The 25,696-nt window shown below is 42.5% G+C and overlaps 1 protein-coding gene across 1 annotated transcript; it reads right to left on the bottom strand.

The window, feature by feature from the left end:
• Positions 1-1,744: 1,744 nt before the first annotated feature.
• Positions 1,745-25,268, bottom strand: LOC117504796 (beta-1,4-galactosyltransferase 1-like). The gene is given in 3 exon segments (XM_034164344.1): positions 1,745-2,569; positions 2,572-2,854; positions 24,876-25,268. Coding segments are annotated over 3 exon segments (1,011 nt in total). The 5' UTR covers positions 25,242-25,268; the 3' UTR covers positions 1,745-2,207.
• Between the last annotated feature and the right edge of the window lie 428 nt (positions 25,269-25,696).

Raw genomic sequence — 25,696 nt, 5'->3', positions numbered from 1 at the left:
GACCTGTTGCCAGAGTTTGCCACAGCTCCACACAGCAGAGAGGGGGACGGTGTGAGTGGCCCGCTGTGGCGCGAGCCCACAGACACAGAAAGCGCATTGGAGACAAAACATAAAATAGTCCCAAAGTCACACATTTTTATCAAGTTCTTGCGTCATTTTGAAATGGATGCCTGCAACATGTTTCATTTTGAAATGGATGCTTGCAACACGTTTCAAAAAAGCTGGGACAGTGGTATGTTTACCACTGTGTTACATCACCTTTCCTTCTAACAACACTCAGTAAGCGTTTGGGAACTGGGGACACTAATTGTTGAAGTTTTGTAGGTGGTATTCTTTCTCATTCTTGCTTGATGTACGACTTCAGTTGTTCATCAGTCCGGGGTCTCCGTTGTTGTATTTTGCGCTTCATAATGCGCCACACATTTTCAATGGGTGACAGGTTTGGACTGCAGGCAGGCCAGTCTAGTACCCGCACTCTTTTACTACGAAGCCACGCTGTTGTAACATGTGCAGAATGTGGCTTGGCATTGTCTTGCTGAAATAAGCAGGGACGTCCCTGAAAAAGACGTTGCTTGGATGACAGTATGTGTTGCTCCAAAACCTGGATGTACCTTTCAGCATTAATGGTGCCATCACAGATGTGTAAGTTGCCCATCCCATGGGCACTAAAACACCCCCATACTATCACAGATGCTGGCTTTTGAACTTTTTGCTGGTAACAATCTGGATGGTCTTTTTCCTCTTTTGTCTGGAGGACACAACGTCCATGATTTCCAAAAACAATTTGAAATGTGGACTCATCAGACCACAGCACACTTTTCCACTTTGCGTCTGTCCATTTCAAATGAGCTTGGGTCCAGAGAAGGCTGCAGCGTTTCTGGATGCTGTTGATGTATAGCTTTCTCTTTGCATGGTAGAGCTTTAACTTGCACTTGTAGATGTAGTGACGAACTGTGTTAACTGACAGTGGTTTTCTGAAGTGTTGCTGAGCCCACGCGGTAAGATCCTTTACACAATGATGTCGGTTTTTACTGCAGTGCCGCCTGAAGGATCGAAGGTCATGGGCATTCAGTGTTGATTTTCGGCCTTGCCGCTTACGTGTAGAAAGTTCTCCAGATTCTCTGAATCCTCTGATTATATTATGGACTGTAGATGATGGAATCCTTAAATTCCTTGCAATTGAATGTAGAGAAACATTATTCTTAAACTGTTGGACTATTTTTTTTTTCATGCAGTTGTTCACAAAGTGGTGATCCTCGCCCCATCTTTACTTGTGAATGGCTGTGCCTTTTGGGGATGCTCCTTTTATACCCAATTATGACACTCACCTGTTTCCAACTACCCTTTTCACCTATGGAATGTTCCAAACAGGTGTTCTTTGAGCATTGTTGCACCTATCCCAGCTTTTTTGAAACGTGTTGCAGGCATCCATTTCAAAAGATTTTTGCACAAAACCGGAGAGTCTATCAGTTTGAACATTAAATATCTTGTCTTTGTGGTGTATTCAATTGATTATAGGTTGAAGAGGATTTGCAAATCATTGTATTCTGTTTTTATTTACATTTTACACAATGTCCCAACTTCACTGGAATTGGGATTGTATGTTTACATTGTCAAAGCAAGTGTTAGAGTAAAAATTAAGTCCCCTGTGTCTCTCTGTCTGTCTCTCTCTCGCTCCCTCTTTCTGTCTCTTGTTTGCTCTCTCTCTCCCTCTCTCTCGCTTTCTCTCTCCCTCTGTCTCTCTTTCTCTCTCGTTGTTTTTCTCCCTTTTTCTGTTCCATTTCTGTTCGGCTTCTCCTTCTCGGCTTCACGCTGAGCTGGCTTTTCACAGCCTCAAGACAGTGAGGCGGCTCAATTTTTGGGACCCATTTTCAGCAACAATTCAATTCATTTTCAGAAAATCCGTACTTGACGAACAGACAATATCTCAATCTTGCCTGTTTTAAAACATGACATCCACTGAATGTGCCAAATAATAAATACAATTATCCACAAAATGTTTTAATTTTATTTCCTACACTTTCAGTTAAGATCATTATACAAACTTTGCATAATTTATTTCCACCCTTGAAAAAATGTCAGCTACCCATTTTATAAACACGACCCAATCTAGAACCCGTGGATCCCCACAGGCATTGTGTTAGTCAGTTTATATGGAGTAAGCTGCTCGAGTTGCTTGTCTGAACTAGCTCACAAGCTTGCATCATTTAATGTGGAGCCTGAATATCCACAGTGATGAACGTGAACAATAAATCCTTAACAATCTCCTTGATTGTGTATTGGAGGCTGTTGATCCCATCTCTACCCATGGTCTGCAGCGTGTTTTTAATTTTCTCTGGATTCTTCGGATTAACCTGATTGTACAAGTCTCTGTTGTGTTGAATCATCTTGTACTTCCCGATCACCAAGTCAGGACGAGAGACAGACATTCCGTGGAAAATAATTTGCTTATATATATCATCATCCTCGCCACCCCAGCCCCAGTAAGTATTTGGGAATCCGTTAATCTTCACATACTGGTTCATGGACAATGAAGAAACACCACCAAAGTAGGTCTTGTAGGGTAAATAGCCACAGCTAAGTGCCGGGGATGGTCAAAACACCTGTAGAGGTTACGATCATCTATAGGAATGAGGTCTACATCAGAGAAGACGAAGCAGTTGTAGTCATATTCCTTCAGTGCTTCGGCGTAGCCCACATTCATTAGTTTGGCTCGATTGAACATTCCGTTTCCTTCCTGGTTAACCACATACACACCGTAGTCCAGCTGCTGTCGCTTTAAGATAGGATGAAGGTAATATAGCCAGTGCTTCAGGTGCTCATCACGACTGCGGAAAGGGATGATGATTGCCACCTAAAAAAGTATACAATAACAGTATATGAGTGGGCAAGTATTTGTCAAACACACTTTTTCTCTTGATCAAAATTTATATATATATATATATTTATTTTATTTTATTTTTTTATGGTAAAAGAGGTTAGACACAAGCTGAGTAAAAGTGATTTACAAACATTTTAATCTAACAATACACTTATATCCGAAATAATCATACTGTAATTTTGCCAATCACAGTAATTGGGATCAGACAACACTGAGGTGAAAGATTGAAATTTAGATTTCCACTCCAACTTGCACCAGATTTGGCAACCACATGCAGGTAGGTGCTGGAATAGCCCAGGCACAGTCAAATTAGCAAAAGGACCCATCACTGGGGTCAAACTTAAAGTCATGTCTTACGTTTACCTCTACCAGGTCCTTTGAACAGACTTGGTGTGTGTGTGTGTGTGTGTGTGTGTATCTGTGTAAAACAGATGGACAATGACGCATGTAGGATTGGTTTCATAGATTATATCATGTCTCCGTATATATATATATATACGTTTCAGCATGCTTTAAGTTTTTCCTGTTCTTTTTCTAATATTATCATATTAATGATAAATATGGAGAAGTGGGGTACAGTACCTAACAGCTAACGTTAGCTTATCTAGCCGGCTGTAGCACTGTTTATCATAGCTAACAATATAGTTGGTTCTTTTCTGTTTGGGAAGCTAACGTTAATACACACTTCTGTTTAAATTTGTTGTTATATGTATTTGTTTATACCGTTATTGTAGGGTTAAACTACACAATTATACTTTATACGCTAGTTACCGGCTTTGTTTATCTTGTTGGCTAGCTAGGTACGGTTGGCTTATTAACGGCTAATTTAACGGTAGCTCTTCTAACGATAGTTAGCTTATTTTTGTTATTTACATTTTTATTTTACATGTTGTAGATTTTTAATTATTCTTCAGTTTATGGGTTCTTTAATAGATATCAACATATAGTACCGAGTTTGGGGTTTCCATGAGATAGCATATAGAACATGTATTTTGTCTTCTTTATAGTAAGCTAGCAGGGTTAACTTTAGATAGATACCTAATACATATTACTTCATAGCTTCTGTTTCTATAATAAAATAACCATATTTAAAGCTTAGCCTACTAGCTATAATTTAATTTTACTACTAGTCTACAGACTAGGTATACGTATATTACAATCTTCTCCTGTATTAATATTTAGGTTTTACAAGCTAACTCATATATTATGTAGTAACTATATTTCTTGTATATGTTGTTTATTACCCTTATTATGTAAATATCACTTATATACATGATGTCTATTTTCTTAAGATATGTCTTATGATATATAATTATGATATATCCATTTTCCTGAGCCGCTTGGGTGTGTAGGGAGAGTTCCCATGGGATAAAAAAGCTTTTCAACCTACCATTCCTGGTTCTCAAGACCAGACACGTAAGTAGCTGTACTTTATTCTACTCTTCTATTCTTGTCTTCTCTCTCTCTCTCTTTTTAGATTTTTAGATATACCTTAGTATACACTAGTTGAGTTCTACTTTAGATTTGGAATATATTATAGAAAACATACCTTAATGAATTTTCATACAGTGAGGTAAATAAGCATTTGATCCACTGTAGATTTTGTAAGTTTCCCATCTAATTTTTTATCATAGATACACTTGAGCTGTGAGAGACAGAATAAAAAAATTCAGAGAATCACACTGTATCATTTTTAAATGATTAATTTGCATTTTATTGCATGAAATAAGTGATAAAGAAAAACAGACCTTAATATATGGTACAGAAACCGCACATTCACACACTCATCTTCAACCGCTTAGTCCAGTTAAGGGTCCCAGGGGCTGGAGCCTATCCCAGCAATCATAGAGTGTGAGGTGGGGTGCACCCTGGACAGGACGCCAGGCTGTCGCAGGGCCACATATAGACAAACAAACACATTTGCAAGTACAGAGGTCAGACATTTCCTGCAGTTCTTGACCAAGTTTGCACATACTGCAGCAGGGATTTTGGTTCAATCCTCCATAGAGAGTTTCTCCAGATCTTTAAGGTTTTGAGTTTCAGCTCCCTCCAAAGATTTTCCATTGAGTTCAGGTCTGGAGACTGGCTAGGCCACTCCAGGACATAGAAATGCTTCTTATGGAGCCACTCCTTAGTTGCCCTGGCTGTGTGTTTCGGGCCATTGTCATGCTGGAAGACCCAGCCACGACCCATCTTCAATGCTCTTACTGAGGGAAGGAGGCTGTTTGCCAAAATCTCACAACACATGACCCCATCCACCCTCCCATCAATATGGTGCAGTTGTCCTATCCCTTTTGCAGAAAAGCACCCCCAAAACTGATGTTTTCACCCCCATGCTTAACAGTTGGGACGGTGTTCTTGGTGTTGTTCTCATCTTCCAAACACGGCGAGTGGAGTTGGTACCAAAAAGCTCTACTCTGGTCTCATCTGACCACATGACCTTCTCCCATGCTTCCCCTGGATCATCCAGATGGTTACTGGTGAACTTCAAATTAACCTGGACTTGTGCTGGCGTGAGCAGGGGGACCTTGTGTGTCCTGCAGGATTTTAAACCCTGACTTACTAAGGGCCCCTTCACACATAGTACGAATAAGTACAACTCAGGGCGACTCACAGCAGAACAGCTCGTATGAGTGAACCATGAAAACATTGAGCCAACAGGCAGGTGTGCATCATGCCTCTGCAGTGGTTCATGCATGCAGGAACACAGTGCAAACAGCTGCAGCTTGTGTAACCACATCGTGCCGCTGCAGTGAAAAAAAAAAAAAAATACATGCCATCCACAGGATTCGAACCTGCAATTTACAAAAGCTCTCATTGCCAGTCAGAAACTTTACCACTGAGCTACCTCGCTGTCCTGCAAAAGGTGTGGGAAAATGCCTGATATCAAGAAGGACATGGATGTATTTAAAAAAAAACCACACACACACACTATATAAAAACACCGCATTTTGTTGAATCCCTTTTATCAAGTGGACAATACAAATATGATCTGTCTCTTCCTCTGTAGATGACCCATGGTCACAGATGTACAGTCATGAAATGAATGATGAAGCAGTGTGCTCTTATCTTGTCCACATCTGCTGTGGACAGCGCGCCTCAGGACAGACATCATGTTGTGTGGAACAGAGCTCACATGGGTGACGTGACATTCAGATTGCATGCTGCATGTTATGATCTGACGGTCTGCTTCACCTGGGGCAGCCTGTGCACACTCGCTGCAGCCCATTGCAACAGTGATATATGTTTTTATACATGAGGACAGCAAGCAGACACACGTGCGTCACAGTGGGGAGTTGTTAGTTCATGTCCGTCCAAACACAGTACGTGTTCCCCAGCTGGGATGTCCAGAACCACAGATCTCCACAGCCACTCCTGTCGGCGGACACACCCCGTCAGTTCAGCACACACACCAACGTGTTCATGTGAGGAAGCTAGCGGTTTGAACATGGCCCCCTCCCCACTCCCGCACACAATGCATCACCAGCACTGCCTCTCGAACAAACCGCATTCACCACATCCCAGTCATTATCACAGAACGGTCTCAGTCAAACTCTCACAAATCTTCATTCAAACATAATAATCTAAAATCATTATCTAAATATATTCCACCACATCCAACAATCCATTCTACTCCAATAATATTAAATATGGCCCTTTTAAATATCCGCTCACTTTCAAATAAGACTTTTATTGTTAATGACCTGCTTTTGGATAAAAAATTTGATTGTTTATTTTTAACTGAAACTTGGCTGGGTGCAGATGCAGGTGCAGTTCTCACTGAGGTCCTTCCACAGAACTATAGTTCTTTTTATTCTACTAGGGGTGCTAAAAGGGGCGGTGGCACAGCATCTATCATAACAAACACCTTGGCCACCAAACCTATTTTATTTGAACAATTCACAAGTTTTGAATATCATGTAATTGTTTTTAGCAACATCACAATTTTATCTGTTACTATTTATCGGCCAACCAAAAATTCTGGTGATTTTGATTGGTGATTGCTTCCCCCCCCGGTTGGAGGGGAAGCAATTTTGGACAACTGGAAAAGTACTGCAGATGTGGTGAGGGAGACAGCTAGGACAGTACTGGGTATGATATCTGGACAGTGGAAGGAAGGCAAGGAGACTTGGTTGTTGGGAAAGTGTAGTGACACGGACCCACAACAGGGGGCGTACATGATAGGACAATGAAAGAGTCGAATATGAACACTTTACTGTTGTGAAAGAGCACAACAAAAACACAGAGGATTACAGAATTTGAGCAAACAGTCAATCCACAAAGGTGACGTGTGGGCAGGCTCGAGGATAGAAGATGTCTGTCCTGAGAAGAACTGGAACCACACGATTTCCTCCGCCACCGAACCTGGAGAATACTGGAGCCGCCAAGTTCCGAGTCCCCAGGTGGCCACCGTCTCCGAGTGTCGGATCTGGTACTGCTGGCGAGCAGCAAAAACAGTCATATGTGGGTGCGTGCACACCCAGAAACAACAATGGTGGGAATTCCACCTCCACCTCCAATACACACTCGTGCAGCTCCTGTCTAATGACTTATCTGGTTGGGGTGTGAAGCGAAGCCGTACCTGATCACACCAAATGCCAATCTCTCAGATAAGGAACACCACAGGAAATAGCTGCAAAAAGAGTTCAGACTAAGACACAGTTTAGTGTTAAGGCTGAGAATATTACCTTCACAGGTAGATGATATCTCGGCAACGAGGTGGAGATGACGTCCGGTTTTTATGGAGTGGAATGATGAAGTGTAGATGGATGACAGCTGTCATGAGATAATGAGTGACAACTGTCACCCCCGGCTGTGTCCGTGGCGGCAGCGCCCTCTCATGCCTGAAGCCCGCACGTCAGGCAGGGCGCCCTCTGGTGGTGGGCCAGCAGTACCTCCTCTTCTGGCGGCCCACACAACATTGGTGGTGGAATGAAGAGGTCCAGGAAAGCATAAGGAGAAAGAGGTTGGCGAAAAAGTTTTGGGATAGTCGGAGAGATGAAGAAAGTAGACAGGAGTACAAGGAGATGCGGCATAAGGCGAGAAGAGAAGTGGCAAAAGCAAAGGAAAAGGCATATTGCGAGCTGTACAAGAAGTTGAATAGTAAGAAAGCAGAAAAGGACTTGTACCAAGTGGCCAGACAAAGGGACAGAGCTGGAAAGGATGTGCAGCAGGTTAGGGTGGTAAACGATGCACATGGTAATGTGCTGACAAGTGAGGAGTGTGTGCTGAGAAGGTGGAGGGAATATTTTGAAGAGTTGATGAATAAAGAAAATGAGCGAGAGAAAAGGCTGGATGATGTGGTGAGAGTAAATCAGGAAGTACAAGAGATTAGCAAGGAAGAAGTGAGGGCTGCTATGAAGAGGATGAAGAGTGGAAAGGCAGTCGGTCCAGATGACATTCCAGTGGAGGCATGGAAATGTCTAGGAGAGATGGCAGTAGAGTTTCTAACCAGATTGTTTAATAAAATCTTGGAAAGTGAGAGCATGCCTGAGGAGTGGAGACGAAGTGTGCTGGTTCCTATTTTCAAGAACAAGGGTGATGTGCAGAGCTACAGTAACTACGGAGGCATAAAGCTGATCAGCCACAGCATGAAGTTATGGGAAAGAGTAGTAGAAGCTAGGCTTAGAAAACAGGTGAGAATCTGTGAGTAGCAATATGGTTTCATGCCGAGAAAGAGCACTACAGATGCAATGTTTGCTCTGAGAATACTGTTGGAAAAGTACAGAGAAGGACAGAAAGAGTTACATTGTGTGTTTGTGGACTTAGAAAAAGCTTATGATAGGGTGCCAAGAGAAGAGTTGTGGTATTGTATTAGGAAGTCTGGAGTGGCAGAGAAGTATGTTAGGGTAGTGCAGGACATGTACAAGAATAGTGTGACAGCGGTGAGATGCGCAGTCGGAATGACAGACTCATTCAAGGTGGAGGTGGGATTACACCAAGGATCAGCTCTGAGTCCTTTCTTGTTTGCAGTGGTGATGGACAGGTTGACGGATGAGATCAGACAGGAGTCTCCATGGACTATGATGTTTGCAGATGACATTGTGATCTGTAGTGAGAGTAGAGAGCAAGTTGAGTCTAGTCTGGAGAAGTGGAGATATGCCCTTGCTTGCCTCTACTGGTGGTTGGCTCTCACTGCGGTATTGTATCACTTCCTGTTCCGGAGCACAGCAGTGTTTTTCTGTATCTGTTAGCTGTTTAATCTGCGCAGTTAGATTGATCTAGTTATCTAGATTACGATTTGTTTCCCAGTGTAATCTTTACATGCCTTAACTAAAGCACTCCTTCTGCTGAATCACCTCTAAATTATTTACACATTATTCACTTTGCGTGTTTTTAGGAATCCGTTAGGTTAGCGTAGCTACTAGCTCTTAGCCAATTTAGCATGGCGGCTTCTCCTGTCTCTCCCGCACTTTTCTGCTCTGGGTGTGAAATGTTTAGTTATTCCTCGGCCTCCTTTAGCAGTAACGGTACTTGTAATAAGTGTAGCTTATTCGTAGCTTTGGAGGCCAGGCTGGGCGAATTGGAGACTCGGCTCCGCACCGTGGAAAATTCTACAGCTAGCCAGGCCCCTGTAGTCGGTGCGGACCAAGGTAGCTTAGCCGGCGTTAGTTCCCCCCTGGCAGATCCCGAGCAGCCGGGAAAGCAGGCTGACTGGGTGACTGTGAGGAGGAAGCGTAGCCCTAAACAGAAGCCCCGTGTACACCGCCAACCCGTTCACATCTCTAACCGTTTTTCCCCACTCGACGACACACCCGCCGAGGATCAAACTCTGGTTATTGGCGACTCTGTTTTGAGAAATGTGAAGTTAGCGACACCAGCAACCATAGTCAGTTGTCTTCCGGGGGCCAGAGCAGGCGACATTGAAGGAAATTTGAAACTGCTGGCTAAGGCTAAGCGTAAATTTGGTAAGATTGTAATTCACGTCGGCAGTAATGACACCCGGTTACGCCAATCGGAGGTCACTAAAATTAACATTAAATCGGTGTGTAACTTTGCAAAAACAATGTCGGACTCTGTAGTTTTCTCTGGGCCCCTCCCCAATCAGACCGGGACTGACATGTTTAGCCGCATGTTCTCCTTGAATTGCTGGCTGTCTGAGTGGTGTCCAAAAAATGAGGTGGGCTTCATAGATAATTGGCAAAGCTTCTGGGGAAAACCTGGTCTTGTTAGGAGAGACGGCATCCATCCCACTTTGGATGGAGCAGCTCTCATTTCTAGAAATCTGGCCAATTTTCTTAAATCTTCCAAACCGTGACTATCCAGGGTTGGGACCAGGAAGCAGAGTTGTAGTCTTACACACCTCTCTGCAGCTTCTCTCCCCCTGCCATCCCCTCATTACCCCATCCCCGTAGAGACGGTGCCTGCTCCCAGACCACCAATAACCAGCAAAAATCTGTTTAAGCATAAAAATTCAAAAAGAAAAAATAATATAGCACCTTCAACTGCACCACAGACTAAAACAGTTAAATGTGGTTTATTAAACATTAGGTCTCTCTCTTCTAAGTCCCTGTTGGTAAATGATATAATAATTGATCAACATATTGATTTATTCTGCCTAACAGAAACCTGGTTACAGCAGGATGAATATGTTAGTTTAAATGAGTCAACACCCCCGAGTCACACTAACTGTCAGAATGCTGGTAGCACGGGCCGGGGCGGAGGATTAGCAGCAATCTTCCATTCCAGCTTATTAATTAATCAAAAACCCAGACAGAGCTTTAATTCATTTGAAAGCTTGTCTCTTAGTCTTGTCCATCCAAATTGGAAGTCCCAAAAACCAGTTTTATTTGTTATTATCTATCGTCCACCTGGTCGTTACTGTGAGTTTCTCTGTGAATTTTCAGACCTTTTGTCTGACTTAGTGCTTAGCTCAGATAAGATAATTATAGTGGGCGATTTTAACATCCACACAGATGCTGAGAATGACAGCCTCAACACTGCATTTAATCTATTATTAGACTCTATTGGCTTTGCTCAAAAAGTAAATGAATCCACCCACCACTTTAATCATATCTTAGATCTTGTTCTGACTTATGGTATGGAAATAGAAGACTTAACAGTATTCCCTGAAAACTCCCTTCTGTCTGATCATTTCTTAATAACATTTACATTTACTCTGATGGACTACCCAGCAGTGGGGAATAAGTTTCATTACACTAGAAGTCTTTCAGAAAGCGCTGTAACTAGGTTTAAGGATATGATTCCTTCTTTATGTTCTCTAATGCCATATACCAACACAGTGCAGAGTAGCTACCTAAACTCTGTAAGGGAGATAGAGTATCTCGTCAATAGTTTTACATCCTCATTGAAGACAACTTTGGATGCTGTAGCTCCTCTGAAAAAGAGAGCTTTAAATCAGAAGTGTCTGACTCCGTGGTATAACTCACAAACTCGTAGCTTAAAGCAGATAACCCGTAAGTTGGAGAGGAAATGGCGTCTCACTAATTTAGAAGATCTTCACTTAGCCTGGAAAAAGAGTCTGTTGCTCTATAAAAAGCCCTCCATAAAGCTAGGACATCTTTCTACTCATCACTAATTGAAGAAAATAAGAACAACCCCAGGTTTCTTTTCAGCACTGTAGCCAGGCTGACAAAGAGTCAGAGCTCTATTGAGCTGAGTATTCCATTAACTTTAACTAGTAATGACTTCATGACTTTCTTTGCTAACAAAATTTTAACTATTAGAGAAAAAATTATTCATAACCATCCCAAAGACGTATCGTTATCTTTGGCTGCTTTCAGTGATGCCGGTATTTGGTTAGACTCTTTCTCTCCGATTGTTCTGTCTGAGTTATTTTCATTAGTTACTTCATCCAAACCATCAACATGTTTATTAGACCCCATTCCTACCAGGCTGCTCAAGGAAGCCCTACCATTATTTAATCCTTCGATCTTAAATATGATCAATCTATCTTTGTTAGTTGGCTATGTACCACAGGCTTTTAAGGTGGCAGTAATTAAACCATTACTTAAAAAGCCATCACTTGACCCAGCTGTCTTAGCTAATTATAGGCCAATCTCCGCTGCGGTGGTTTGAATCATATTTGTCTAATAGATTACAGTTTGTTCATGTAAATGGGGAATCTTCTTCACAGACTAAAGTTAATTATGGAGTTCCACAAGGTTCTGTGCTAGGACCAATTTTATTCACTTTATACATGCTTCCCTTAGGCAGTATTATTAGACGGTATTGCTTAAATTTTCATTGTTACGCAGATGATACCCAGCTTTATCTATCCATGAAGCCAGAGGACACACACCAATTAGCTAAACTGCAGGATTGTCTTACAGACATAAAGACATGGATGACCTCTAATTTCCTGCTTTTAAACTCAGATAAAACTGAAGTTATTGTACTTGGCCCCACAAATCTTAGAAACATGGTGTCTAACCAGATCCTTACTCTGGATGGCATTACCCTGACCTCTAGTAATACTGTGAGAAATCTTGGAGTCATTTTTGATCAGGATATGTCATTCAAAGCGCATATTAAACAAATATGTAGGACTGCTTTTTTGCATTTACGCATTATCTCTAAAATCAGAAAGGTCTTGTCTCAGAGTGATGCTGAAAAACTAATTCATGCATTTATTTCCTCTAGGCTGGACTATTGTAATTCATTATTATCAGGTTGTCCTAAAAGTTCCCTAAAAAGCCTTCAGTTAATTCAAAATGCCGCAGCTAGAGTACTGACGGGGACTAGAAGGAGAGAGCATATCTCACCCATATTGGCCTCTCTTCATTGGCTTCCTGTTAATTCTAGAATAGAATTTAAAATTCTTCTTCTTACTTATAAGGTTTTGAATAATCAGGTCCCATCTTATCTTAGGGACCTCGTAGTACCATATCACCCCAATAGAGCGCTTCGCTCTCAGACTGCAGGCTTACTTGTAGTTCCTAGGGTTTGTAAGAGTAGAATGGGAGGCAGAGCCTTCAGCTTTCAGGCTCCTCTCCTGTGGAACCAGCTCCCAATTCAGATCAGGGAGACAGACACCCTCTCTACTTTTAAGATTAGGCTTAAAACTTTCCTTTTTGCTAAAGCTTATAGTTAGGGCTGGATCAGGTGACCCTGAACCATCCCTTAGTTATGCTGCTATAGACGTAGACTGCTGGGGGGTTCCCATGATGCACTGTTTCTTTCTCTTTTTGCTCTGTATGCACCACTCTGCATTTAATCATTAGTGATCGATCTCTGCTCCCCTCCACAGCATGTCTTTTTCCCGGTTCTCTCCCTCAGCCCCAACCAGTCCCAGCAGAAGACTGCCCCTCCCTGAGCCTGGTTCTGCTGGAGGTTTCTTCCTGTTAAAAGGGAGTTTTTCCTTCCCACTGTAGCCAAGTGCTTGCTCACAGGGGGTCGTTTTGACCGTTGGGGTTTTACATAATTATTGTATGGCCTTGCCTTACAATATAAAGCGCCTTGGGGCAACTGTTTGTTGTGATTTGGCGCTATATAAAAAAAAATTGATTGATTGATTGATTGATATGCTTTGGAGAGAAGGGGAATGAAAGTCAGTAGAAGCAAGACTGAATACATGTGTATGAATGAGAGGGAGCCCAGTGGAATAGTGCAGTTACAAGGAGTAGAAGTGGTGAAAGTAGATGAGTTTAAATATTTGGGGTCAACTGTTCAAAGTAATGGAGAGTGTGGTAGAGAGGTGAAGAAGAGAGTGCAGACAGGGTGGAGTGGGTGGAGAAAGGTGGCAGGAGTGATTTGTGACCGAAGAATATCAGCAAGGGTGAAGGGGAAAGTTTGCAAAACAGTAGTGAGACCAGCTATGTTGTATGGTTTAGAGACAGTGGCACTAACAAAAAGACAGGAGGCAGAGCTGGAGGTGGCAGAGCTGAAGATGTTGAGATTCTCTTTGGGAGTGACAAGAATGGACAAGATTAGGAATGAACATATCAGAGGGACAGCTCAGGTGGGACGGTTTGGAGACAAAGTCAGAGAGGCGAGATTGAGATGGTTTGGACATGTGCAGAGGAGGGACCCAGGGTATATAGGGAGAAGGATGCTGAGGATGGAGCCACCAGGCAGGAGGAGAAGAGGGAGACCAAAGAGGAGGTTCATGGATGTGCTGAGAGAGGACATGCAGGTGGTTGGTGTGACAGAGGAAGATACAGAGGACAGGGTGAGATGGAAACGATTGATCTGCTGTGGCGACCCCTAACGGGAACAGCCGAAAGACAAAGAAGAAGAAGAAGAAGAAGCCCACCACATGTAATTTAGATCTGATCCCGACAAAGTTTTTAAAATTATTTTATGGATCTTTTAGAGATGAGCTTTTAAGCATCATGAATTGCTCTCTTCAAATGGGGGTCTTTCCTGCTGCATTTAAAGGGGCGGTGGTGAGGCCCCTGCTGAAGAAGAGCAATTTAGATTCCAGTGATTTTAACAATTTCAGACCTGTGTCCAATTTACCATTTTTAAGTAAAATTTTAGAAAAACTAGCCTTTATTCAGCTTAGTGATTTTATTAATTCCCACAATGTCCCAGAGCAGTTTCAGTCAGGATTTAGGGTGAACCACAGCACCGAGACAGCCCTTTTAAAGATATTAAATGATTTTAGATTAAATTTTGATTCTAAGAAGTTGACAGTGTTGGTTCTACTGGATCTGAGCGCAGCTTTTGATACAGTGGACCACACTGTCCTTCTAGCTCGTTTGAAGAACATCGGCCTCTCTGGTACTGTGTACAAATGGTTTACTTCGTATCTTACAGACAGGACTTTTATGGTAAGTCTCGATACCTGCTCTTCTCATGTTCATGAAGTCACATGTGGTGTGCCCCAGGAGACATGGAGTTAGCTTTCGCAGCTACGCAGATGATGCACAGCTGTATGCCTCTGTGTCTCCTGATGACACAAGACCAGTGGACACACTTTTTAACTGTATCTCAGATATCGAATCCTGGATGGCAGAAAACTTTCTCCAGCTCAACCAGGACAAAACCGAAGTTTTAGTTATTGGTCCTGAAGCTCTGAGAATGAAACTTTTACCAAAACTTCAGTCACTTTCTTTTAATTCATCTCCACAAGTGAGAAACTTGGGCGTAATTTTAGACTCTGAGCTGACTTTTATTCCACACATTAAACATATTACTAAAATAGGTTTTTACCATCTTAAGAACATTGCCAGAGTCTGCCCCATTCTCTCTCGAGCCAACACAGACACGCTGATGCATACTTTTGTCACTAGTCGTATTGACTATTGTAATGCCCTGCTTTCTGGTCTTCCTAAGAAGAATATATCCGGCCTCCAACTCTTGCAAAATTATGCAGTTCGTGTCCTGACAAGGAATACAAAGCGGGAGCATATTACACCGGTTTTAAAATCGCTGCATTGGCTCCTCGTGTCTTTTAGGATTGATTTTAAGGTTCTTTTAATGGTTTTTAAATGTCTTAATGGTCTTGGCCCTTTCAGAATTGCTTTTACCATACGAACCCTCATGCTCTTTGCGCTCCTCTGGCAGCAGACTGTTAGTCATTCCCAAAGTTAGAACACACACTCATGGCGAGGTGTCTTTTCAGTTTTACCGTCCTCATCTTTGGAATAAAAATAAATAACGCCGGTGTGCACAAATATTTTTAGCAACAGGTGTATGAGGCATTGGAGGCACCTACAATTTTACGTGTTGCATACGATTCCTGCTTTATGCACACTTCATGCGCAGTTCGACCACATTCATACTATGTGTGAAGGGGCCCTAATGGTAATCTTTTCAACTGTGGTCCCAGCTCTCTTCTGGTCACTGACCAGGTCCTCCCATGTCATTCTGGGCTTTCTCAGAATCCACAGAGAGTGGGGAGTAGAGGATAGACCCACAAGGATTGATTTAACGGATAATGACCTAGGCATGAACAGGACAATGATTCAAGATCAGCGAGAAAACAGCTTCACTTGTGAGCAGTGCAGCAGAAAGTTCGGTACCTGGCAAGGGTTAAGAGTGCACCAGGGGAGAATCTGTATGAGGAAGAGAAGACAGTGCAGATCGACAGATCGTAAGACACAAAGCAAATCATCCCAGGATGAAAACCACAGTGGATCAATTAGTGTTTCAGTCAACTATCCTGCTACCCAGACTCAGAGTGATGCAGAACAGCAAACTCAGGAACTGGGGGCAAGGAAGCCGAGAATTCTGTGGCCTGCTGCCAATGAGATGTCGATGTATAAAGCAGTGAAACAAAGAGTCCAGAAGAAACTGAAAGAAGCTGATGAAGTCCAGCAGAGGTGATGCCAAGGAGATGTTGGGTGTGTTTGCAAACATTATCTATGAGTCATCGATGGAAGAGTTTGACAGTGGTGAGGTAAAGAAGAAAGTTCCAGTGAAGAAAGGGGGATTGAGTAGAAGGCAGAGAGTGTTAGCAGAACTAAGAAAACAGAAACAAGACCTGTAGAAGCAGAGAAAAAGTACCCCAGGGCCCAAGGCCTGAAAATCTTGTTTGAAGACCTTAAGAAGAAGAGCAGATACCTGCAGAGGCAAGAATGAAGGTATACCAGAAGAAAAGAAAGCAGATGACTACGGGAGCAATTTCTGAAGAATCCATACAAAGCAGCCAAGAAATTGTTCACAGAGGCACAGAGTGGGAAGCTGAAGTGTACAAAAGAGGAGTTGGAAGCTCATGTTAAGCAGACGAACAGCGATCCGAATAGGGATGAGCCACTGCCAGACATGAGAGGTCTCAAATGTCCGACTGCCCCTGGCGTGAGCTTTCAGCTTGGACCAATCAGAGAGAAGGAAGTGGATGAGTTTGTCAGAAAAACAAGCTTGTCGAAGATTGGTGCAGAGCTGAAGTTGTGTGCCTACCAAAAGAACAGAATGCAGAGAATATAGGGCATTATCAACGTGGCATGCAAGATCTTCAGGGGAATACTTTCGAAGAGGACCGTGACATATCTGCAAGTGGATGAGAGTGTACAGAAAGCTGGGGTACCAGGAATCCCAGGATGCACTGAACATGCTTTCACCATTTGGGAAGCATTCCAGGAGACCAGGAAAACCAAAGAAAGCCTGAATGTGGTCTGGTTGGATCTGGCGAATGCCTATGGATCTGTACCTCTTGTACTATTGATCAAAGCAATGGATTTTTTTGCAGCTCATCTGAGGTGCAAGTCATCATGAAAGATTACTATGGTAGCTTCCAGGTGTAATTCTCTACTGAAGACTTCACAACTGAATGGCACCGACTGGAGATTGGGATTGTAGCTGGCTGCGCTATATCTGCCATCTGGTTCATCCTGGTGATGGAGATGCTACTGAGATCTGCAGACTGCTCTGAGGAAAAAGCAAAGGTGAGATCACCAAAGAAAGCCTTCATGGATGATGTGACCCTACTGAGAAGAGATACAGACACAATGCAGGGTATTTGACTCAGCTGGATGAGGTGATCACTTGGGCCAGGCTGAAGTTTAAAGCCAAGAAATCTATAAGCCTGACTATTGACAGAGGGAAGCAGAAGCAACAGAAGTTTACAATTGCAGGAGAATGGATACCCACAGTAAAAGATGAGCCTGTGAAAGGTTTGGGATGGTTGCATGCAGGAACTCTGTCTGACAGGAGTCGCGGGGTGACAATCATGAAGCAGGCAGAAGATGGGCTGAAAGCGATCGATTAGACAAAGCTGCCAGGAAAGCATAAGATACGGTGTCTGCAGTTTTCCCTCTACCCTCGACGAGCGTGGCTGCTGACAATGTATAAAGTCGCCCTGTTGAGAGTTGAGATGATTGAGAGAACATGTAACACCTATATCAGGAAGTAGCTTGGGCTACCTCGCACAATCAACACATCATCCCTGTACAGGCAGAAAGGTGTGCTACAGTTACCCCTCACATCCATCGTGGAGACCTACAAGGCAGGAAAGGTCAGGACAGTGATGATGCTGAGGGAGTTGAGGAATCAGTGGCAAGCCAACGGATGTCAGAACATGAGAAAATGTAAGACAGAAAAGGCAACTGACAAGATCATTGCTTCATTGGAGCAAGAAGATGTTGTCGGCCCAAAACAGACTGACAAGTTGGGACTAGGCTACAGCGACTTCAGACCTTTCAGGAAGCTGTCTCAACTGGACAGGAGAGCAGCTGCAGCAGGGCAGGTGCGAAAGATGGAGGCTGAGAGGCAAGAGGTTCATCTCATTCAGTGTGCCCAGCAAGGACAGGTGACCAGGTGGGAAGCATGTAGTTGAAAGAAAGATTGGGTGGCGTGAGATCTGGGAGTGGAACACATCAAGGCTAAGCTTTCTTCTCCGGTCCACCTATGATGTTCTGCCTTCACCAGTGAATCTAGGCAGATGGAAGGTCCAGGAAGATGACAAGTGTAGGTGCGGAAAAATAGGAACCATGAACCATATCCTCTCAAACTGCCACCTGGCTCTGAACAGATACACCTGGAGACACAATCAGGTGCTCAAAGTGTTCACCAAGGTGGCAAAGGAGCAGGTAGAAGAGGGAAAATATGCTCCTAAGCCACAGAAGCATGGTCTGAGCAAGATCGAGTTTGTACCGCAAGGAAGCACGGTTCCTGATAAAAAAAAGGTGAGCCAAGCCACGGAATGCCAGAGTAGTGGTCAATGGGAGGTAGCTGCAGAGCTAGATGGCTGCAAGAGATTCTTCCCCATTTCAACAATGAAAAAGCCAGGCCTGGTGATATGGAGTGAGGAAGAGAATGAGGTGCACCTGGTGGATCTCACTGTGCTGCACGAAGATAATATCAGCGTGGCACACAAGCGGAAAGAAAATCGTTATGAGGTCCTTGGCGAAGAATGCAAGGAGGCGGGATGGAGGGTAATGCATTCCCCAGTCAAAGTCGGCTGCAGAGGTTTCATCATAACTAGTGTCAGAAAGTGAGTGGGAGTGGCTGGACTAAGTCAGAAGAAAGGGAATACCATGACAAATGCTCTACAGGAGACTGTTGAGAAAGCAAGTCATTGGATTTGGTTGAAAAGAGAGGACACCAGCTGGAGCGAGTCCTGATGGTAAAGGCATACAGTTGAACTGGCAAAGAGACCTCACATTGGTGAGGCGTCCCGTTGCATTATTAAGGATGTAGAGAGAAAGAGCTCAAAACAGGGACAGATTCTCTCTTGATGATCTCCTTGCCAGATTCCAGTCTGCGGAGCTTTCGACTGTCATACAGAGCAGGAAGCTGTTTTCAACTAACTAACTGTTGCCTTCTCACCAAGCTGCTTGCCTATAAGCGAAGTGCGCATCTCAGGCCGCGCGGTGCATTATGGGCAGGTTAAAGTTTTCAGCTACCAACCCACAAGCTATGGTGGCAGAAAGCAGCGAGGAGTGCTGTGATTTGGATCGTTTCATCCGCTGAAAAGTTGACGATTTAAAGCGTTTTTGTAAGCTCCGCGGATTGTCTGTTACAACCAGGACTACGTACGGCAGTGGACAGAAATGGAAAGAAGAGCTGGTTGTGCTTGCGTATGCTGCATCTGTACAGAAAGTACCGTTTGTGCCGACAAAGGAGGAAGAGCGCGCTGCTGTTGAAAATGACCCGTGCTTGTTGATAGTTGGAGAAAAACAAATTTCTGACCCCTTGAAGGCAACTGACGGATGGTTAGATGAAGTCCAGAGACTGAAACTGTGGATATTGCAGAATATTTGCTAAGCAGGGATGAGAAATCGCGACTCTGCCGGCTCCATAATGACGACAGTTACGGTGATTCCCACTTATAACCTCTTTGGTGTCACGTTTGTTTTGATAAGTTGACAGACATACAGTGATATGTGCATGCATGCAGTTTGTTTATAGAACATGTCAATTTTACAATATTACGCGCCACGTCATTCATGGCGCGACATTACAGTCATAAGCCGATGCACGAAAACAGCGGCATGGTTTCAGGATATTGACAAAATAAATGTGTGCAAGAAACTTACAGTTTTAGTCCGACTTTTACGTCCGTCTGGAACTTTCTTTTCTGTGGCGAAATTGTGTAGAATGAACGGAGGTTTATGACCACATTTCTTCTTCTTTCCGTCTTTGTTTGGACTCGGCGGAGCTTTGCAATCGTGTGTTTTCAGCCAACTTTCAAGCCTATAAATTCCGTTCAAGCATTTGAAAACAGCACAATGCGCCCCTGTCATTACTGTATGTGTCACTTAAGGCTTAAAGCCTTTGAAACAATCCCTGTAAAAGCCTTAACTTTTACAGTCCACTAATGCTACTGCATACGAAATTCAGTGGGAGCAGTGTGAGTGTGGTAGCTGAGATTTTTGCACCCGTTTGACCCACGCATGCGCAGATGCGATGCGCACTTCGCTTATTGTCTTGTAGCCCAATCCAGCCTCATGCAGGTCTACAATTTTGTCCCTGGTGTCCTTAGACAGCTCTTTGATCTTGGCCATGGTGGATAGGTTGAAGTGTGATTGGTCGAGTGTGTGGACAGGTGTCTTTTGTAGAGGTAAGGAGTTCAAACAGGTGCAGTTGGTAAAGAGTGCAGAATAGGTGGGCTTCTTAAAGAAAAACTAACAAGTCTGTGAGAGCCAGAATTATTGCTGGTTGGTAGGTGATCAAATACTTATTTCATGCAATAAAATGCAAATTAATTATTTAAAACTCATACAATGGGATTTTCTGATTTTTCTTTTTTTTAAGATTCTGTCTCTCACAGTTGAAGTGAACCTACGATAAAAATTATAGACCTCTCCATTCTTTGTTGGTGGGAACACTTGCAAAATGGACAGTGGATCAAATACTTATTTGGTATTTGGTTAGACTCTTTCTCTCCGATTGTTCTGTCTGAGTTATTTTCATTAGTTACTTCCTCCAAACCATCAACATGTCTATTAGACCCCATTCCTACCAGGCTGCTCAAGGAAGCCCTACCATTAATTAATGCTTCGATCTTAAATATGATCAATCTGTCTTTATTAGTTGGCTATGTACCACAAGCTTTTAAGGTGGCAGTAATGAAACCATTACTTAAAAAGCCATCACCTGACCCAGCTATCTTAGGTAATTATAGGCCAATCTCCAACCATCCTTTTCTGTCAAAAATTCTTGAAAGGGTAGTTGTAAAACAGCTAACTGATCATCTGCAGAGGAATGGTCTATTTGAGGAGTTTCAGTCAGGGTTTAGAATTCATCATAGTACAGAAACAGCATTAGTGAAGGTTACAAATGATCCTCTTATGGCCTCAGACAGTGGACTCATCTCTGTGCTTGTTCTGTTAGACCTCAGTGCTGCTTTTGAAACTGTTGACCATAAAATTTTATTACAGAGATTAGAGCATGCCATAGGTATTAAAGGCACTGCGCTGTGGTGGTTTGAATCATATTTATCTAATAGATTACAATTTGTTCATGTAAATGGGGAATCTTCTTCACAGACTAAGGTTAATTATGGAGTTCCACAAGGTTCTGTGCTAGGACCAATTTTATTCACTTTATACATGTTTCCCTTAGGCAGTATTATTAGACGGCATTGCTTAAATTTTCATTGTTACACAGATGATACCCAGCTTTATCTATCCATGAAGCCAGAGGACACACACCAATTAGTTAAACTGCAGGATTGTCTTACAGACATAAAGACATGGATGACCTCTAATGTCCTGCTTTTAAACTCAGATAAAACTGAAGTTATTGTACTTGGCCCCACAAATCTTAGAAACATGGTGTCTAACCAGATTCTTACTCTGGATGGCATTACCCTGACCTCTAGTAATACTGTGAGAAATCTTGGAGTCATTTTTGATCAGGATATGTCATTCAATGCGCATATTAAACAAATATGTAGGACTGCTTTTTTGCATTTGCGCAATATCTCTAAAATTAGAAAGGTCTTGTCTCAGAGTGATGCTGAAAACTAATTCATGCGTTTATTTCCTCTAGGCTGGACTATTGTAATTCATTATTATCAGGTTGTCCTAAAAGTTCCCTGAAAAGCCTTCAGTTAATTCAAAATGCTGCAGCTAGAGTACTGACGGGGACTACAAGGAGAGAGCATATTTCACCCATATTGGCCTCTCTTCATTGGCTTCCTGTTAACTCTAGAATAGAATTTAAAATTCTTCTTCTTACTTATAAGGTTTTGAATAATCAGGTCCCATCTTATCTTAGGGACCTCATAGTACCATATCACCCCAATAGAGCGCTTCGCTCTCAGACTGCAGGCTTACTTGTAGTTCCTAGGGTTTGTAAGAGTAGAATGGGAGGCAGAGCCTTCAGCTTTCAGGCTCCTCTCCTGTGGAATCAGCTCCCAATTCAGATCAGGGAGACAGACACCCTCTCTACTTTTAAGATTAGGCTTAAAACTTTCCTTTTTGCTAAAGCTTATAGTTAGGGCTGGATCAGGTGACCCTGAACCATCCCTTAGTTATGCTGCTATAGACTTAGACTGCTGGGGGGTTCCCATGATGCACTGAGTGTTTCTTTCTCTTTTTGCTCTGTATGCACCACTCTGCATTTAATCATTAGTGATTGATCTCTGCTCCCCTCCACAGCATGTCTTTTTCCTGGTTCTCTCCCTCAGCCCCAACCAGTCGCAGCAGAAGACTGCCCCTCCCTGAGCCTGGTTCTGCTGGAGGTTTCTTCCTGTTAAAAGGGAGTTTTTCCTTCCCACTGTTGCCAAGTGCTTGCTCACAGGGGGTCGTTTTGACCGTTGGGGTTTTCCTGTAATTATTGTATGGCTTTGCCTTACAATATAAAGCGCCTTGGGGCAACTGTTTGTTGTGATTTGGCGCTATATAAATAAAATTGATTTGATTTATTAAACAACAGATAAACAATAGGTGCCAAAATGCTTTGTCCACATTGCAAATTAGGGATGGTTAGTGCAAAACACCGCTCCAAAATGAACTGAAAGTTGTTTCAAACATTGTTCCAAAGTACTTATCAAAAAGGAAGACATCATGAGCTGTGCTAAATGGAGCCTCATTGTAGGATTTAATTCAAAACATTTCACCTGTATGTTTCAAAACCTGTTTTGAACATTGTTCTGGAGTATGGATCAAAAGAACAATGGTCGTCATGTATCAACATTGCGTACTTGTGGCGTAAATTTACGGTGTAAATTTGAAGTACACCAAAGTTGCCGTGACATGTATCAAGCAGTTCTCACCTGCCCATTTCCAGCGTACGCCCGACGTGACCTTGATAAATGCGGCAGGTGAAAACAATCGTAATTATAATGAACACGCCCATAAATATTCAGACTCCGCTTCAGACACACCCTCATTTTACGACATGGAAGCCAGGAAGACGGCAAAGAAAAAGAACTCCACCAATCACGATGCATGCCAATAGAGCGTCTAAGGCGGCCGTCGTATTAATTGTTTTGTAGTATAATCAAAAAAGTGTTACAGTGGTCCCTCGTTTATCGCGGGACTTACGTTCTAAAAATAGTCCGCAAAAAGCGAAGTCCGTGACGTAGTCAGCGTTATTTTTTTACAATTATTATAGATGTTTTAAAGCTGTAAAACCACTTTATACACTTTCTCAATCAGGCATGAACATTTTCTCACTTTTCTCTAGTGTGTAAACACTCTCAAAGTTCAAACCTTAGTAGAAAAATAAGACCAACCTGTTTTCAGGCCCAAACATTTGTTTGAGAAATAAAAATAGAACGTTTTCCTATAAATAATTATGATGGCTTTTAGAACTACGAGGTCAACGTACGAGGTTGGACACATAAGAAATTATTAATAGTGACTGACCAGTATTTCACAGTTCCTCTGATCGCGCCTCTTCGTCCTGACGCCGTGTCTTTTTCCACTGAGTCAAACCTCGCTGCAGGTGTCTTTTTCCGAGTGAAGAACACAGTTATGGGTAGTTGTTGGCGCTCTTTTTCTTCTGGGTGAGAAGATTCTTATAAACAGACACGCAGACCACAATGCACTGTAAAAAAAAGCATGCAAAATTAGACTAAAAAAATCCGCGAAACTGCGAGGCCGCGAAAGGTGAACCGCGTTATAGCGAGGGACCACTGTATTCTTTTCACATGTCAATAATTCTTGACATGTGGATATTTGCTAGCTCAGTTAATAAGACACGCCTAATTTTTCAGATTTCTTTATTTTTAAAATGTATTTCTTTATTTATTTTACTGTAACAAACGAATGGACAAGACAAAACCTGATTGCAGCACGGGCGAAGGGAATGACAACACTACAGTTGTAATTATCAATTCCATTGTCTAAAACGGTCACACCACATAAAGTTAAGCTCAGCGCTGCTCTGGCTCCAGGCTCGAAGTCTGGAGAAAAAGGCAAGCAGCGCTTTCTTTTCAGTCAGCGCTGTGGCCACGGATCGTGCTTGAGACCAACAATCCCGCAAAAGCGGGATTTGTATTAATTATTATGTAGTATAATCAAGAAAGTGTTATTTATTTAACATATGCATTGATTTGTATAATGGCACTGTTTATCATGTTGATCATTTTCATTTTTATGTGGATTCCAGTGCTGGTTCATTTTGGTGTATAATTTACACCACCTTTCGACCTGGTGTATATTTTCAGCGCACCGTACGCCAATGACCACATTGATAAATGCCAAGTAGCGCAGCCATTTTGGCGTACACCCCATATACGCTCAAATATCACCGTACGCAACGTTGATACATGAGGCCCAATGTGAGTACTGTGAATATTCATATGACTTCTTATTTGTTTTTATTTTTAATAAATTTCCAGAAATGTCACAAAAAACTTTTTTTCACATAGTCATTATGGGGAACTGTGTGTATAATTTTGTGGAAAAAAAAAATAATTTACCCCATTTTGGAATAAGGCTGTATCGTAATTAAATGTGGAATAGGTTTCTGTATGCACTCTGGAAGGTGTGCACATATCTTCCTAACAATATTTGGTCATGAATTTACCTGACAGTAAAAAAAAAACAAAACAAAGTGACAAACATAATAATGCCTTTGATCCTCATGCAGATTTTGACTTTGTCTAGGTAGGTTTGTGTTTTTGGCACACTATATCCAACCTTTCTTCTAAATGTCCATTCCAAATTGTGACCTTGACAGGCATTCATCTTACCTTGTGTCGTGAGATACAGTCCGGCGGCTTGTATCTTCCTCCCTGCTCCAGAGACGAGTTGACCTTCTTCCTCACATCATCCAAAGTCCACTTGTGATCAAATTCCACTCGGAGAGGACCCGCTAGATTAGGAGGGGTGTCTGGGCAGAGGGTCAAAGTCTTACTCATGCTGTTTAGATTATGTTGTTTGACGTCTTGAGTTAGATTATTAAAAATTAATTCCGGTGTGCCCATTCCATTTTCAACATCCGTCCTCCTCTTGCTGAAAACAGTGAACTTGTATTTGTTGTAGACAAGAAACACAACCGAATACAAAAGGCTGAAGATGGTAAACACTATCAGGGCATGAAATATTTTTCTCAACATTTTGGCTCTGCTGGATGTGGAGTTGATTCGAGGCTGTCTAACGGCTTTGCTGCACCTTTGCGTTCTGTATCTGTCTCTACAAGACCAACCAAACAGGTTTTTTTTTATTTTTTTTTTTTATTCTTTTTCTTCCCAACATGTCAGCTGATTGGCTAAGGCCTGAGACCTGGTGTTAGCAAATAATTACTATTCTTTAACGTATTACCTGTGATGTCACACACAACCTACTGATAAAGTTACATCTACTTGTATACATGCTTGAATATGTCTGTAAGTGCTTGAGTATGTTAATAAGTGCCTGTGTACCATTTAGCTGCTTTATTATGTGTAATTGGAGGAGCACGGTGGATTAGTGGTTAGCACTGTCGCCTCGTAATGAGAAGGTCATGGGATTGATTCCCACCTGAATGTTCTCCCCATGTTTGCGTGGGTTCTCTCTGGGTGCTCCGTCTTCC

The sequence above is a fragment of the Thalassophryne amazonica genome, chromosome 1 (assembly GCF_902500255.1).
Source record: "Thalassophryne amazonica chromosome 1, fThaAma1.1, whole genome shotgun sequence".
In the NCBI taxonomy this organism is placed as follows: domain Eukaryota; kingdom Metazoa; phylum Chordata; class Actinopteri; order Batrachoidiformes; family Batrachoididae; genus Thalassophryne; species Thalassophryne amazonica.
Note: the sequence above shows the minus strand (reverse complement) of the source record. Positions and strands in the feature narration are given on the sequence as shown.